Source organism: Mesoplodon bidens (assembly GCF_964165515.1).
Source record: "Mesoplodon bidens genome assembly, chromosome: 10".
NCBI lineage: Eukaryota > Metazoa > Chordata > Mammalia > Artiodactyla > Ziphiidae > Mesoplodon > Mesoplodon bidens.
The window spans coordinates 6,703,766-6,720,759 of record NC_138172.1 but is presented as its reverse complement, the minus strand read 5'-3'; the positions used below and the strand labels follow the sequence as shown (position 1 = coordinate 6,720,759).

The 16,994-nt window shown below is 48.1% G+C and overlaps 1 protein-coding gene across 3 annotated transcripts in view; it reads left to right on the top strand.

Moving 5' to 3' along the window:
* Nucleotides 1-16,994, top strand: part of SLC6A11 (solute carrier family 6 member 11) — a 122,202-nt gene that overhangs the window by 63,569 nt on the left and 41,639 nt on the right. Inside the window, exon 7 of one of the 3 annotated variants that reach the window (XM_081247222.1) lies at nt 267-365. The exons of 1 other annotated variant lie outside the window; for it this stretch is intronic. In XM_081247222.1, the coding sequence (XP_081103348.1) occupies nt 267-365 (99 nt within the window). Of the gene's footprint in view, nt 1-266; nt 372-16,994 lie in introns of all 3 variants that reach the window. One more of the 3 variants, XM_081247221.1, reaches the window with a different exon arrangement.

The window sequence follows — 16,994 nt, the reverse complement described above, 5'->3', positions numbered from 1 at the left end:
TCCTCTCAGTACCAAGCAGGGGGGGTGTAGAATCAGATCACACGTTGTTCTTCTCTTCAAGAGATGACCGCCTCTTAGGAAAGGCACACAATAACAATAAAGTCAGCGATGGAGGGCTGTGCAGTGGTCGGAATTCTCCCGACACAGTGTGCTCCTTCCAGTCGTTAGGTAAACTCCTCTGGAATGAGAGATGCGTTATTGATCTGGCATCATGTACACTTAAAGACAGTGAATGTTTCTTTCTTTACTGCTTGGAATTCCTTCAGAATTGCCTGCTGTTCGAATCAGAATTCCTGTACACGCCAGTGAGATTCTGTACATTGCTGGGCGCCCACTACATTCTTCCAACCACAGGTTTACTCAAGGTGAAGGTTTGTGCTTTTTAGTTTTCAGCAGTTTTAGCGTCACCTTATTAACCTGCAGTCTTGATGGTTGAAGAGCTGCTCAGGTATCCGTAAGAGTCGTGATACTGGTTACTGCTTATCATTTCTTTTTTTCTTTTTTTTTTTTTTTTTTTTTTTGCAGTACGCGGGCCTCTCACTGTTGTGGCCTCTCCCGCTGCGGAGCACAGGCTCCAGATGCACAGGCTCAGCAGCCATGGCTCACGGGCCCAGCCGCTCTGCGGCATGTGGGATCTTCCCGGACCAGGGCACAAGCCTGTGTCCCCTGCATCGGCAGGCAGACTCTCAACCACTGCGCCACGGGGAAAGCCCTGCTTATCATTTCTTGATGGGTGACTCTATGTCAGTTACTGTGCTTTATGAACTTGTCATTTAATTTATCCAGTTCACTCAATCAGCAAATAGTCAGGTGTTGAAAATTATTCTGTTCCAGACTCAGGAGCTAAGTGCTATATATAAGTACGTTAAATTCTGATGACCAATAAGTCCTTAGATTCTGTGACCGAGAGAAAAGTCCTGTCTTATAGGACCTGAGAATCTTAAAACCCATGACCTAAAGGTTTTCAGATGAGGAGTCAGGGCTCCAAGAGGTTAAAGCACTAGTGTCTTGCTTACACAGCTAGCACTTGAACCCAGGTGAGTCTGACTCAGCCGTGTAAAGGATTCAAGGCTGAAACTTTCTGTCATATCTGATTTTTCTGGGCTCACTCTCTCTCTGCCCAGCACTGGGCTGACAGTCCTGGTTCTGGGGTCTTTGAGCATCCCAGACCTATGTGACTATTTTGCAGGAATCCTAGAATCCCAGCATTGGGTGAGATTCCCACCCAAGGTGCCCAGTGCAGGAATCCCCTCTGTAGTAACCTGGTCAGCCACTGATTGGCCCCTCCTGTGACATGGAAGCCCCTCACCTCTACTTTGGGACAGCTTTCTACTCACCTGGGTCCCAATGTTGAGATATTCATTTATACTTTCACTTGCTTATTCTTTCTCCACTCATCTGCTCTAAGTTGGCAGTCCCCCACTTTGAGAGTATCCACCAGGGTTGAACACACTAATATAAATGGAGCCTAAACTACTGAGGCACAAGCCAGCCTCCTCTGGGCTAATAGAATAGCCTCCAAGATGGGCGCCATCCTCCAAGGTGGGCCTCTTACTCACTTACTCTCTTCCTCACACAGCAGACCCAGGGAGCTCTGAAAAAGGAATCCTGGCTCATGCAACTTCCTGATGTTGTTCTTCAAATATATTTTCCTTTAATGCTTTGAATATATCTATAATAACTACTTTACAGTCTTTGCTAAATCTGACATTTTTTAGGATTTAGGTCATGTTTTTCTGGTTTTTTGTTTTGTTTTTTTTGCATGTCTGGTAGTTTTTGACTGAATATTGTGAATAGTATGTTGTACACACTCTGGATTTTGTTATCTTCCTCTGCAGAGTGTTGGTTTTTTTTATTTTAATAAGTCGTTCAGTTACTGGCTGATGACCTTAAACGTATATAGGTTCAACTTTGTTTTTTAGTGTGGATCTGTGGAAATCCCAAGCTGTTTCCCAAGCTCCTCTAATTTAATAGGACTGGGTAGGACTTAATGGGATTCTGAACTCTGTCTCCCCTGTAGATCTTGCCAGGGCTTGGCTTTAGGCTTTATTAGGATGGAGCTAGAGTAGTGATTACTCTAGAGTGATGGTTCTCAACCAGGGAAATTGTGCCTCCCAGGAGACACTTGGAAATGTCTGCAAACAGTATTGATTGTTAACAACTTGGGGGGTTACTGGCATCTAGTGAGTAGAGGCCAGGGAGGCTGTTAAACATTCTACAATGCACAGGACAGCCCCTGCAACAAAGAATTATGGGTCCCAAATGTCCATAGTGCCACAGTGTAGAAACCCTGCTTTAGGACATGGTTCTTCCCCCTAATGGAAGGTCTTCCTGTGTCTCAGCCAGGTAGCAAGGGTGAATACTTGGTGTTGACCAGATCTGTCTACTCGGGCAGGGCGGGAGCCCCGATCCCCTGGCGCTGCTCTTTCCCTGGCAGCGTCTGGCCTCTAGTGTCTCTGTTGCATTTTCAACCCCAAGTGGTGCTATCTGGGAAGTCTTGGTGGTCTCACCCTGGATGTTTACATCAGCCACAGCCTCGTGGGAACCTCCACAGGGACATCTGGGGCATCCGCTCTGCACAGTTCCCCCTTTCCTGCGCCCCACACTGCAGATTCCAGCTATTTCAGCTGCCCTACTCTCTGGCCCTGCCTATTCAGCTTGACGGGACTGTGTGTTCTGCTTGGCTCTAGTTCTTGTCCCCAGGCAGAGGGCTCAGCACACCCCTCTTGGATCTTCCCATCTCTCAGGGGTAGCAGTCTTGCCCTGCATGTTATCTACTGCCTGGAAATGGTTATATTTTTGTCTGCTCTGATAGTTGCTTATGGCAGGAGGGCCATTCCTTACCAGTCACTCAGGACCAGAAGCAGAAGGCTGACTCTCCTGCTTACAAGGCCTAGCAGCTTCCCCCTGCACTGGGATTAAAAGTCCAGGCTACTCACCATGGCCGAGGCTGAGGAGCCCTCCGTGGCCTGGTCCCAGGTCCCACATGGTCCTGGGCATCCCAGGCGCTTTCCTACCACAGACCCTGTCTGTCTGGGCCACTGCCCCATCAGATATTCCCAGGTCCAGCTCCTTCTCACCCTACAGGTCTCTGCTTCAAAGTCATCTCTGATCAGCTGAGCTCAAACATCCCCACTAAACCCCGTGACTTTAACCAAGCCCCTGTTTTATTTTATTCATGGGGCTGATGGCTCTCTGAAGCGATCGCGTGTTCATTTGTTGAAGCCTCTCTGTTCGCCTCCCTCAATTAGAATATGGACTCCCTGGCACCTGGCACAGAGCCTAGCATATGTTAGGATCCCAGTCAATACTGGATGAGGAGGTGGGTGGATGGGTGAGTGGGTGGGTGGATGTCATATGGTGGTTTAGATGAAGGACTGCTAACAGAGGAGAGCCAAATTATTTCCAATTATATGTCCCAGAGAAGATTTTATGAAACAGGGAGCCTTTCATTTCATCCTTGAAGGATGGGGAAGGGAAGGCTATCTGGAGATAAGCAAAGACCAGAAAGTCTACATATACGAAGGAAATGGTAAGAAGTTCAGGGTGGCTACAGGATAGGTTTTGTGACAGGGAATCACAGGAAATGAGGTTGAGACATCAGACTGAGACCCCTCCATTTGAGAGCATCCTGTGTCAAGGCCGGAGAGCTGAAGATTTCATCCAGTGGTCGGTAGGGAGCTGTTGAGCATTTCGGGGCCAGAGGTTGACTGGCATGAACAAAGCTGTAACGTCAGAAGATTATGCAGACAAAAGAGGCTCAGCAGAGCTTGCCATCAGAGAGCTTTAGAGTCGAACGGAGCTGCATTTGAGTGCCTGCCTCTCCCTCACCCACTGTGTGACCTTGAGCAGGTGACTCTCTCTGAGACTCAGTTTCCTCTCTTGTAAGCCTCTAGCAGGCAAGGTCCCATCTTTTACTCACCTCCTGCCCCCTCGTAGATATGGTAAGGTTAGATGAAACAGCACAGGGGAACTTCTCCAGGTGTGTAGAAAGAGCGAGAAAATAGAGTATGTTTGGAGGTGAAGAGGGAAGAAGCAGAGATACGTACCAGATGACCTTGATCTGGGGGAGAGGGGAAGCTTTGCCATGTCATAGGGGATATGAGAAGCAGCGCTCCAGCTGTGATGTCACAGGTGTATGGGCAGGTGTGGCTGGAGTTAGTGCCATTGTGTGAGTTTGTCTAGCTACTTGCAGAAGCCCGAGAGGCGCTACAGAGAAAAGAGACCGATGTCAGCAAACATTCAGGATGCACCTACTGTGTGCAAGTCCTGCCCATGGGGTGGAAGTATGAGGGATGAATCAGGCACTGGTTTTACCCTTGAGATGTCACCGGGAGTGGCCACAGATGGGGCTGGTGAGAGCCACAGAGAGTGAGGACTCCAGCTCTACAGCACAGGAGAGGAGCAGCTGCAAGCCCATCTCCAGGGGTTCTTAGGCCAATGTTTTAGAATTCCAGTCTTATGTTTATTCATCCGGCAAGTATCACTGAACACATACTGTATGCCAGGTATTGTGCCTGGTCTTTGCTTTGAAAATGAATCAACAGAAATATACAAAGTATCCACTCTTGCCAGACATTTGCTGGGCTCTGTGGGAGTTGGGTGGAGGGGTGGATGAGTGATATATTCTAGGACAGGAGTTTTTTCATTGGGGGAGGGTCTTTGGCCACCCCTCCCCAAAGTTAGACATAAAATATTGTATATTAAGCATGTTCTTTTTCAATTAATAAATGTTTTTAAAGCAGGTTTAGCTTTACAGAAAAATTAAGCAGAAAATATAGAGTTCCCATATATCTTCTCTCCCCTGGTCCCACTTTTCCCTATTATTAACATCCTATATTTCTGTGGTACATTTGTTAAAATTGATGAGGCAGTGGGCTTCCCTGGTGGAGCAGTGGCTGAGAGTCCGCCTGCCGATGCAGGGGACACGGGTTCGTGTCCCGGTCTGGGAAGATCCCACATGCCGTGGAGCAGCTGGGCCCGTGAGCCATGGCCACTGAGCCTGCATGTCCGGAGCCTGTGCTCCGCAACGGGAGAGGCCACAACAGTGAGAGGCCCGCGTACCACAAAAAAAAAAAAAAAAAAAAAAAGATGAGGCAGTATTGATACATTATTATTGCAGTATTTACTAAATAAGTCCATTGTTTACATTAGGGCACACTCTTTGTGTGGTGCAGGCTATGGGTTTTGACAAATGCATCATGTCATGTATCCAGCATTATGGTGTCATACAGGAAGGACAGTTTCACTGCCTTAAAATTGCTCCACTAGGCATCCCTCCTCCTTCCTCACCAAACCCCTGCCAACCACTGATCTTTACTGTCTCCATAGTTTTGCCTTTTCCAGAATGCCATACATTATGTAACCTTTTCAGATTGGCTTCTTTCACTTAATAATATGCATTTAAGGTTCCTGCATGTCTTTTTGTGTCATAATAGCTCTTTTCTTTTTATCCCTGAATAATATTCTGTTGTCTGGTTGAAGCACAATTTGTTTATCCTTTCACCTATTGATGGACATCTTGGGTACTTCCAAGTTTGATCATTGTGAATAAAGCTGCTATGAATATCTGTGGGCACGTATTTCGTTAGCATCTTTTTCTTAAAAAGAGTCCATTCACCCCCAACAGAGATCCCTGTTCTTGGCTTTCAACCAGAGCTGCAGGTACAGTGTGGGGTCCCATCAGACTAATTGGATTTCATGGCTCATCGGCTTACTAACTGTGTAACTGCAGCCACATTACTTAGCCTCTCTGTGCCTTGATTTCCTCATCTGTAAAAAGGGTTGTTGTGAGGATTAAATGAGACAATGCTCATTCATTGTGTGGATAGCATTGTGTCCAGCACTTAGTAAATGCTCAGTAAATGTTAGCTGTTATTTTCTTTAAGAGATGAATATGCCTTTAATTTTATTTTCTTGACCAAAACTTCAGGCATTTTTGTGGTGCTGCCTAGTATGAACTTGTTAACCCATCTTGTTCTCACAGAATATGCTTTTAAACGCCTTTAGAGAACAGATACAGATGTTAATGTAAGCTATTATGCTAGCTGTCATCGTACATGTAGGCAGAGCTAACTGACATTTCAAGAAATCTAAAACCTTATGACTCCAAGTGTGGTCCCCAGACCAGCAGTAGCATCAACCTTATTTGGGAGGTTTTTAGAAATGCCGATTCTCAGGCCCCATCCCCAACCTGCCCCATCAGAGTCTGCATCTCAGCAGCATCTTCACTGGTTTTACAATGTGGGAGTTTGAGGAGCACTGGTCTAAGAGCATTCAGGTCTGGCTGAGACGTATCAGACACATCAGTGAAGGCTGTGGTCGGGGAGGAAGAGGTCCTGGGGCCAAGTAAGGTGAGCAAGGTTTTCCTGGGTGTTGGGGCCACCTACCTGCTCTCGCTCATGTTCCAGGGCAGAGGGTGGGAGAGATCACTCTGGGAATTCCTGTACCCATCTCTCTCAGGATCATTTGAGAATGGAATGGATCCCTTCAGGGATCGCCCACCCTCTAAAACTACACTGTCCATCACAGGAGCCACAAGCCATATCTAACCATTTAAATTTTTTTTTTTTTTTGCGGTACGCGGGCCTCTCACTGTTGTGGCCTCTCCCGTTGCGGAGCACAGCCTCCAGACGCTCAGGCTCAGCGACCACGGCTCACGGGCCCAGCCGCTCTGTGGCATGTGGGATCCTCCTGGACCGGGGCACAAACCTGTGTCCCCTGCATCGGCAGGCGGACTCTCAGCCACTGCGCCACCAGGGAAGCCCTAACCATTTAAATTTAAAGTCATTGAAATTAAAGTCAATATTCCATTCCTCAGGTTCAAGAGTCAGATTTCAGATGCTCAATAGCCACATGTGGCTGGTTCCTCCCATATCAGACAGAGCAGATATAGAATGTTTCTATCATTGCAGACCATTCTGTTGTACTTTTGTGCTCTAGAGGGATAAAGCCTCAAGAAGCAGAAGAGTCTGTGGAAACTCAAACTCCAATTGCATCGGGTGCCAAGTGAGCCCTGGCTCTCTGAAGGCATGCTGTTGGCATTGTGGGTTTCTTTCCTCTACCCCTTAGGGGCCTGGTTATTTCCAGAAGAGTTCAAAGAATGCACATTGAAGAATCAGGACCAGAACTGTGGCCACAGCTGTCTTGGGCAGAGTGGACTGCAGTGGAGTTCCACCCAGTGACATGCCGAGGAGGCTGTGCTAGCTACATTTGCAGTGGCCCCAGGACGGGAGGAAAGGGTCTCCCCCCCAGAGCAGTGGGAAGACAGAAGATGCGGGTGCCCAGTTAGTCAGAGTGGCTCTTAACTAGCCTTTTCCTCTTTCTGAGCAAGAAATACCATAGGACACAAATTTCCCTCCAGCTTCCACACTCTCCCCATCCTTGTCATTGTTTTCCACCCCTTTTTAAATTCTGCTTTATTACTGTATAGAGTTGATACTTATTTGGATTTTACAATGTGTTTACTGATTTCTTTGCTTCCTGTTATTTTTACTCTTTTCTAATAGATTAAACTTCTTGTTGGAGTACATCCTTTAGTAGTTCTTTCAGCAAAGGCCTTTGGGAACTGAGCTCTCTTAGTTCATAACTGAAAAGGTATTTATTTCACTGTCACCCTGGAATGGGAGTTTAGCTGGGTATGCAATTCTAGGACAGTAGTTTTAAAGTGTCTGTTTAAACTTGGATGCCCACTTTGCAGGAGCACCGTGTGATCATACCCATACCTGATATTTCCATACCGAGTCCTGGGCTGAGGGGCAGAGTTTTCTGACACCTCATTCACTATAAGACAATCCCTTTCTGGCTCCTAGGTTTTTGCAGTAATCCCACTCAGTTTCTGGTCATGCCCAGGGCCTGGAATCTTCTATTTTAAATAATTTGTTTTATTGAAGTATAGTTGATGTACAGTATTATGTAAGTTACAGGTGTACAATATAGTGATTCACAATATAGTGATTTTTAAAGTTTATACTCCACTTATAAAATACTGGCTATATTCCTGTGGTGTATAATATATCCGTGTAGTTTATTTTATATATGATAGTTTGTACCTCTTAATCTCCTACCCCTATATTGCCTCCCTTCCCTCTCCCCACTGGTAACCAGTAGTTGGTTCTCTATATCTGTTAGTCTGTTTCTTTTTTGTTATATTCACTAGTTTGTTATATTTTTTAGATTCCACATATAAGTGCTATCATACAATATTTGTCTCTGTATCATATTTTAGATTCCACATATAAGTGATATCATGGAATTATTGTCTTTCTCTGTCTGACTTACTTCACTCAGTATGACAATCTCTAGGTCCATCCATGTTGCTGCAAATGGCATTATTTCATTCTCTTTATGGCTGAGTAGTATTCCATTGTATAAACGAACAACATCCTCTTTATCCATTCATCTGTTGATGGACACAGTTTGCTTTCATATCTTGGCAATTGTAAATATTGCTGGTATGAACATTGGGGTGCATGTATCTGTTCGAACTAGTGTTTTTGTCTTTTTCAGATATATACTCAGGAGTGGAATTGCTGGGTCATATGGTAGTTCTATTTTTAGTTTTTTGAGAAACCTCCATACCGTTTTCCACACTGGCTGCACCAATTTACATTCCCACCAACAGTGTACAAGGGTTCTCTTTTCTCCACATCCTCGCCAACATTTGTTATTTGTGTTTCTTTTGGTGGTAGCCGTTCCAACCGGTGTGAAGTTATATCTCATTGTGGTTTTGATTTGCATTTCCCTGATGATTAGTGGTGTTGAGCATCTTCTCATGTGCATGTTGACCATCTCCATGTCCTCTTTGGAAAAATGTCTATTCTGCCCATTTTTTAATTGGGTTGTTTGGTTTTTTTGATGTTGAGTTGTATGAGCTGTTTGTGTATGTTGAATACTAAGCCCTTCTTGGTCACATAATTTGCAAATGTATTCTCCCATTCAGTAGGTTGTCTTTTTATTTTGTCGATGGTTTCCTTTGCTTTAAAGCTTTTACATTTAATTAGGTCCCATTTGTTTATTTTTGCTTTTATTTCCTTTACTTTAGGAGGCAGATCCAAAAAAAATATTGCTGTGATTCATGTCGAGCAATGATCTACCTATGTTTTCCTCTAGGAATTTTATGGTTTCCAGTCTTAAATTTAGATCCTTAATCCATTTTGAGTTTATTTTTGTACATTTTATACATTATTTTGTATATTTTGAATATACTAATTTCATTCTTTTTTTTTTTTTTTTTTTTTTTTTTGCGGTACGCGGGCCTCTCACTGTTGTGGCCTCTCCCGTTGCGGAGCACAGGCTCCGGACGCGCAGGCTCAGCGGCCATGGCTCACGGGCCTAGCCGCTCCGCGGCATGTGGGATCTTCCCAGACCGGGACACGAACCCGTGTCCCCTGCATCGGCAGGCGGACTCTCAACCACTGCGCCACCAGGGAAGCCCTAATTTCATTCTTTTATGTGTAGCTGTCCAGTTTTCCAAGCACAAGTTATTCAGGAGACTGTCTTTTCTCCTTTGTGTATTCCTGCCAGGGCCTGAAATCTTAATTCTGTCCTTGGGAAGGAATTTAAATTCTAGATCCTCAGGTGTCTCTACTTGGATATCCCCATGGGTTGCTGGGTCTATTCCTAGTCCTCATCTTTTAGCTTTGACTCTCATTTCTGGCATCTGGAAGAATTTTCTATTTCCCTTTCCAGACAGGTTATGAATTTTCAGTATCTGTTATATTTCATACTTATTTGTTTTCTGTGTCTCTCATAAAAATATGTTGGACCCTTGGTATTTGCTTTTCTTCATCTGCTGGTCTTAAACATGACATACTGAATGTTTAAGCAGGAAATTAATATTAAAGGAAGTAGCCCTGAGTGCTTAATTCAACAGTTCAGTTTTGTTCATAAAGTCATATGTTTGTGGTGATGACTTCATATTTCATACTATCCATGATTATGTTTTCTGACAGTGAATTTGTTTGTAGCACATGGAGTAAAATCATATTTGTCAAGGTTTTTGACAAAAAGTCCCATGGGCCCCATTTATTTGCTGTTTTAACAAATTTGAGAGTCAGTTTCTAGATTCACCTTCTTCTTTTGTGGACAAGTTGCTGAGTCCCAGAGAGAAGACATGACTTACCCACGGCCACAGCTGGGGGAGAACAGGACGAGGACATAGAACCTCCAGTTTGAAACATCTATTATCTTTCCACCCTTTGAGCCTGTTTCCCCAGCTATGAAATCAAGAGGTTAGAGCAGACATGGAATAAGGTCCTGACTCACTAGCTTTGTAACCTTGAGCAGGTCACTTAACCTCTCTGGGCTTCTATCTTTATAAGCCCGATCCTCTCCACCTCAAGTGACTGCTGAGAGTACCGATGGGGCTGACCTGTACGACAGAGCTTTGAGGAACACAGGGCCGCCAAGAGGTGTACGCCGTTCTTTTCTGGAAGATGCTAAGACTGCCTCCCGAGATACCTCCTTAGTGATGAAGGCGCATGCTTTGCAAATGCAACATACTCTGATGATTTCTGACCCAGCACAAATGGGAGCAAGGAGAGCAAGGCTTTCCTCTGCCTGCGAGCAGCAAGGTGACAGGGCTTTGATACATCTGAGTTTGCTGGGGATTGGGACTTTTGATGCTGAAAACTCACTGGTGTGTGAATCTCATGTTCTGCCTGCCTCTCTTCTCGTGTGCAAGCGAGAGCTGAAAAGACCCTCAGGGCCAGTACTGAGTTCTGCATGACCTTCACAAAGAGGGTGGAAGCTGCCCCGGCTCCTTGATTAGTGCCGAGAGACACCCCACTTGGCTCGGCTGCTCCCTCCGTGCACTTCCCACCCTCTCCTGCCTGCAGGAGGTACTGTTGCCCAGTGGGAAACTCCTAGGCTCAGGATCAGGGGGCCAGCTCCATCACTGACCTTGGAGGGTCGTTGTCCCCCCTTGTGCTGAGTTCCCTCAGCCATAATGAGGGCATCAAGTAAAATCACTGGTTTTCAATCTTTTTACGATCAATGACCCTTGACTTTTCTTTCTCCCCTTATGACCCATTCTGGGCTATTTCATGCTGACAGGAAGTTCCTGTTAGCGGTTGTATGTGTATGATTAATAAAGGTGCCAGGGCTTCCCTGGTGGCGCAGTGGTTGAGAGTCCGCCTGCCGATGCAGGAGACACGGGTTCGTGCCCCAGGATGGGAAGATCCCACATGCCGCGGAGGGGCTGGGCCCGTGAGCCATGACCACTGAGCCTGCGCGTCTGGAGCCTGTGCTCCGCAACGGGAGAGGCCACAACAGTGAGAGGCCCGCATACCGCAAAAAAAAAAAAAAAAAATGTGCCAGAGCCCAGGAATTAGTCTTTAAAATGTCCTTGTCTGAAAGTCAGACCCAGAGATTGGAGATGATTTATCTATGAGCATGTGAATATTTTTATGTTATAAATCACCCACATGTCTCCAAGGTTATAGATGATAGCACATTAAGAGTTTTCAAGGCCATGTGAGTAAGTGGGGGAAGAGGGTTGCATGAATGCCATTCTAAGCAAATATGTGATTAACATCCTTGGGGGCTTAATCCAAACTACACGGGCTCACCACCCAAGACTACCCTTCCAGAACATAGACAGCATCTCTTTCAACCATACCTCCCCCACGGGGGCTACCATGCTGCCCAGCACCCAGTACGTGCTCACTAAACACCTGTTGTAGAATGCCGTCATCTCAGCGCTAGGCTCCTGCCCGGGGCTGCCATGATAATTGTTTATACCTCAAAATAGGTGACAGAGTAGAGAAGACACAAAGGGAGGAAGAAAGTAAAGGTTCTCTAAGAGAGACAGATGAGGAAAACACATTACAGACATGGACATCTTAGTGAATGCCTCAGAGAGAGCATCACATGTATCCGTGAAACCATGCAGAGGGCGACGGTGGGGGTGGGGAGGGTGTGTGCCCTTGTGCCTTCTTGGTCACCACTCCTGCTCCTCTCTTGAACCCTGGAAGGTTGTTCCACCTCAGCCTAAAAGGAATTGTGGCTGACAGTGAGGTTTAAGCCCTGCTCAGATAAATCCACAAATCGCAGTTGGAGGATTTAAAGAATTCAGATGTGTTTTTTATCTTTGAGGTCAAGGAGACTTGTGAATCCCAGAAAACTCTGAGATTTCTGGTGGCTGACTGAATGCTGGGTTTGGCCCCTGACGGTCACCTGGGCAGAGCTAGGATTTCCTCAGTTTAGTCCCCACCGATGCGCTCGTGAGGTACTGGCCACAAAACACACATCTTCTCCCGGACATGTCCCTGGGAAGCGTTTCCCTCCCTCTTGGCAGTTACGGACCCATCTCCCCAGTGAGTCCACAGTTCCCACTGCTGCATGGGAGCATCCTCTCCAGCATCCTGTTGGTTCTACCTGCCCAGGGAACACTCACATCTTACCCGCCACCTAGATTCTGCCATCGACATTTTGCTGTGTTGGCTTCATCACAGACCTTCCCAAGACTTGTATCCATCCATCCATTTTATTTCTTTGGCTACATTTCAGAGTGAGTTGCAGACATTGGCACACTTCATTCCCCAAAGACTTCAACATTCATGTCTTGATTTATTTTTAAACTGGTCATTCTGTCATTCTTGGTTTTGTTGCTCAAGCAGATGCCCGGGGACGTCACTGAGAGAGGCGTGAGGAGTGAGGACAGTCCCTCTGTCAGTTGGCTTTGCCCAGAGCCGAGGCCACCCTCCTGTAGCATCCCTTGGGAGGGAGTGTTGTGGCGGTCTGTCTTGTCTCCTGTGCATGCTCACGTGAGGCTAGCCGTCCCTCCTGTTTTCTCACCCTGCACGACCTTGACTTGCGTGGTCAGGAAGACGGCCTCGCAGCTTATGGGTGGGGGCAGCCTGCCATATTGTGACGGTCGTGCACTCACAGCCTCTGGACCTCTTCTGCCCTCTTCCTGGGCACTCTGGGCTTGCTGCTCTGTTAGTCAGCCTCCCGAGCATCTGGTGTCGTTGAAGGCTGTCACCTCTCCGTTCGGATGAGCAGAGGAGAGGCGGTGTGGAGCAGATGGCTATGTGACCGTGAAGGCTGGCAAGGACGTGGGGTGGGGGTGGGCGGTGGAGGGGGAATTTGTGAGCGGACGCAGGTAGGTCCGCGGATGTCAAGCACTGCCTCCACTGGGATGTGGGCCTGGGAGGAGCAGAGACTCGGGTGATAGGCTGGTCGCCCGGGGCTCTCTCCTCTTGGTTGAGATGGTGCAAGTCTATTGGAGAGATTAAAGGGAGGGCTTTGGGGTCAACAAGTCTGGGTTTGGGTCTTCTCCCTACTGGCTGGCTGATCCAGGGCCACTTCTAGAGCCTCTCTGGGCCTCTGTTTCCTGGTCTGTAAGTGGAGATAATAACAGCATCTGACTTGAGGTGTGGCGAGGACCACACGAGATGAACAGTCAGCTTTGTAATCCCCCTGCAGAGAGGGAGTCTGCAAGGGCTTGGGATCCTGGATGTCTGTGGCTGAGATGATTAAGAGAACCCACCCACCTTCTTTTTTCAGGAGCAGAGGTTGTCTTTGCATCCCCAGGCGATGCTCACACAGGCTGCCATGAAGGCCCCCACAGCCTCAGTGGGTTTCCCCTTTGTTCTCACTCCTAATGCCACCCGGAGGCGATGGCCCCAGGGAGACAGAGAGGCGCCCTGAGGCCTTCAGAGCCCCGCTCCCTGGGGTTTGTCTGTGGGCCTGGGGGAGGAAAGAGGTGTGACTAAGAAGGAGGCTTGTTCGGCAGCTGTCGGGGCAGTTCTGAGCCTCTGCAAGGGGGCCAGGGTCCTGCCCCTGGTGCAGCTATCATACCAGGTGGGGAGGTGGCGGGGCTCTGGGACCAGCCCCTGACTGTGCCGAGAAGAGCTGACTTTTCTTCTGCTTACCCTCCTGGGACACACCTACTCAGCCCCCAGACCCTTCAAAGATTCTTCTCAAGCCGGAAGTCAGGAGCCATCTTTGGCCACTCAGCCCCTCCCACTGGATGAGCATTTACTGTGAGCCAGGTGCCAGCACGCGCTCTACGCACGCTGACTCATGTCTCCAGAACCCCCTGGAGCTGTTCTTGTTCCCATTGTGCCCACAAAGAAACTGAGGCTCAAGGAGTGACCTCCTTGAAGTTGCCCAGCAGAGCTGGCACTCAGCCAGATCTGCCTGAATCTGTGTGACTAGGGAAAGCACTTGGCTGACTTCCTTTCCCCACATACACTTGCTAGATTGCTAGCCTCCGAGCAGGGGATCGGCGTTCTGAATTATCTCCGTACTGGCCATGCCTGGCAGATATATATGGTGCTCAGAAAACGTTGTTGAGGGGAATTGGCCCACTGACCATCAAGTTTCTTACCAGCAGAAAACCTCAGAGATCTTCTGCCCTAACTTCCAAGGCAATGCAAGAATTGCATCCCCAACTCTGCTTGGTTACCTCTACTAACAGGGAACTCATCCCAGGGCTGGGGGTCTCAGCCAGGGAGGAAGCTCTTCCGTTGTTGACTCTGACTGACCTCCCCACCCCTCCGCCGCCACCATGGATCCCCTCTGGGAGGCTGCTCAGGGCCGAAATTTGGGCACTTTGCCTTGCCCCATCAGAATTCTTTTCATGTGGAATTGAGTAGCATCTTCTGCATCCACCCTGTGGCTACCATAGGTATTTTCCCACCTCAGCCAAAGACGAAGTGATGAATGAAATACCAGCTCTATGAATCCATGGGATTCAGGAAGGAACATTCCATCCCCTCTCTCAGTCCTTAGCATTCCCACTAGGAAACTCCAGACAGTCCTTTCTTTTCCCTACCTCCAGGCCTTTGCTTATGCCACTTACCTCCAGCCTTCCAGGCCAGGACAAGTACCAAAAATCCATTGAAAGTGTGAATCTCCATGAGCATGGTGTTGTTCTCCTTCTTGCTTTTATAAAGACTCTCTGCCCTGTGCATTTGACTTGAAGTTTGTTCCTAATGTGGGGTAGGAGCTTAAACTCCGTGGTGTTATAGTGTCTTCCTAGGCTTTCAAGACTGTAGGATTGAAACACCCCAGCAGAAAACCCCAAGGAAAATGAGTCACAGCTGACCCCCAGACATAGCCTTGCTATGTAGGTCTGCGGTGTACATCACTGTCAGGTTTTAACTCGCTTACCAACTCTGACTGGTGGTGGACTTTTTCCACCATAACTGGGGGCAAAAGAACTGTGTGATTGGTTAGCAATGTCTGCCATGGGCAGGAATGATAGGTGGGATTGATCAGTAATGTCTGCCATGGACAGGAATAGGGATGGGATGTGCGTGCCATATATTTGTCATCTCATTGCATTCCAGTTTCCTTATTTTGAAGATTAGAAAACTGAGGCCAGGAGGAAAGAAAGAACTTTAGGAAAAACACATAGGAACTTTCAGGACAACCTAGAATTGGAACCAGGTGTCCTGGCCCTCTCAGTCTAACACACTCTCCACTTGGCCTGGTAGCTAGGATTCTGCATAAGCCTTGAATTCCCCATTCCTATGTACTGGAGACTCTAAGCAGCTGTGGCATTCAATATATATTTTTTGAATGCTGACAATGTGCAAAGTGCTGGGGAATGCATCAGTGAAAAAAACAGAACTTCCTGCTCTCCTGGCACTTCTGTTCTAGTTGGGGGGAGACAGACAAAGATCAACGAATATAATGATGTCAGTAAATGTATTGACTTCTCTGTCTCTGGGCAGACGCAGAGGCGGCTGCCTTCACCAACCGTGGCTGCTTGCTGTTTTGTTTTCCCCTTGAGGAAGTCCCTTCTCTAGACTGTAGTATACACCACTGCTTGGCTCTCCTAGGGCCTGGAGCCTCCTTGTGTGCCCTTTCTTCCCCTGGCTCTCTGCCTTTGTACCAGCTCCATGGTTCTTAGGAGAGAAGTGGTTAAGGCGGGAGATGACAAGGTTTCATTTCCATCTCAGTGCTTGCTTGGATGACACAGGAGAACGCACCTGCTTGGGGCTCGGTTTGGCCCAGAAGACCCTGGCCTTGTGTTCCCAGCAATGGCAGCTGGGTTCTGCAGCCCCACCGCTGATGCCAGCTCAGAATCCCCTGCCTCACTGGTTCTCCCAGGGAGAGAGGTGGGACCACTGCCCAGGGGTCATTTAGTAACACGTCGGGGAGTAATTCTGGTTTCCTCTATGACGGGGGCACCTCTGGCATTTAGGGAGTGGGACTGGGTGATGCTAAACCTCCTACAACAAACAGGACCGTCCTGCACAATGACTGTCCTGTCCAGAAGGCCAGTAGCACCCTCTTAGAGGAACACTTTAGGGGGAAGACCTTGCCCTAAAATGTAGCCCCCAAGGCCGTTTGAACAGTCCCGGGAACAGCACAGGGCCAAGAACGTGCCGTCTTCGGGCCTTGCTCATGCCCTCCATTGCTCCAAACCTCCTCTCTTTAGCCCTTTAGTAAAATGGGGCTCCACTGTCTCATGCGATGGTTTAAGGGGTAGACGTGCATGGCCCCAGGATTCTGTCACATAAGGCACGGAGGTCATTGCCATCAGCGCAGTGCCAGCAACTTCTCGTCCACTCCCTCTACACTGTGTGACCAGGACACAGCTGTCCAGCCTCCGGGCAAAGGCCCAGCACAGTGACCCTGCTCCCTGCTCCACACAAAGGGGCCACCAGGGTCAGCCGACACACCCAGGCTCCCCTCACCGCCCACGGTGCAACCCTCCAGCCCAGTGACACTTTGCTGGCAGGGCCTCTGGGCAAGGCTGGCTGCCCAGGGAAGGGCTGGCACTGGAGCCACAGGCTGCAGAACATATTTCCAGTGGAGCTTCCAGGCCAGGAGCTGCTGCCCCTTCCCACCACTGTTCCCGCCGGCCCTGCCCGGCTGCCCAGCACATTAGCATTTAAATATATCCAGAATCATCTCCCCCAAAGCCCTCTCCCCTCACTGAATGCACCAGGGAGGGAGCAGTTGAATCCTCCTGCCTCGACTCCCTTCCTCATAATGGCCATACTGTATTCATCAGTGTCTGTATGTGGCATTAG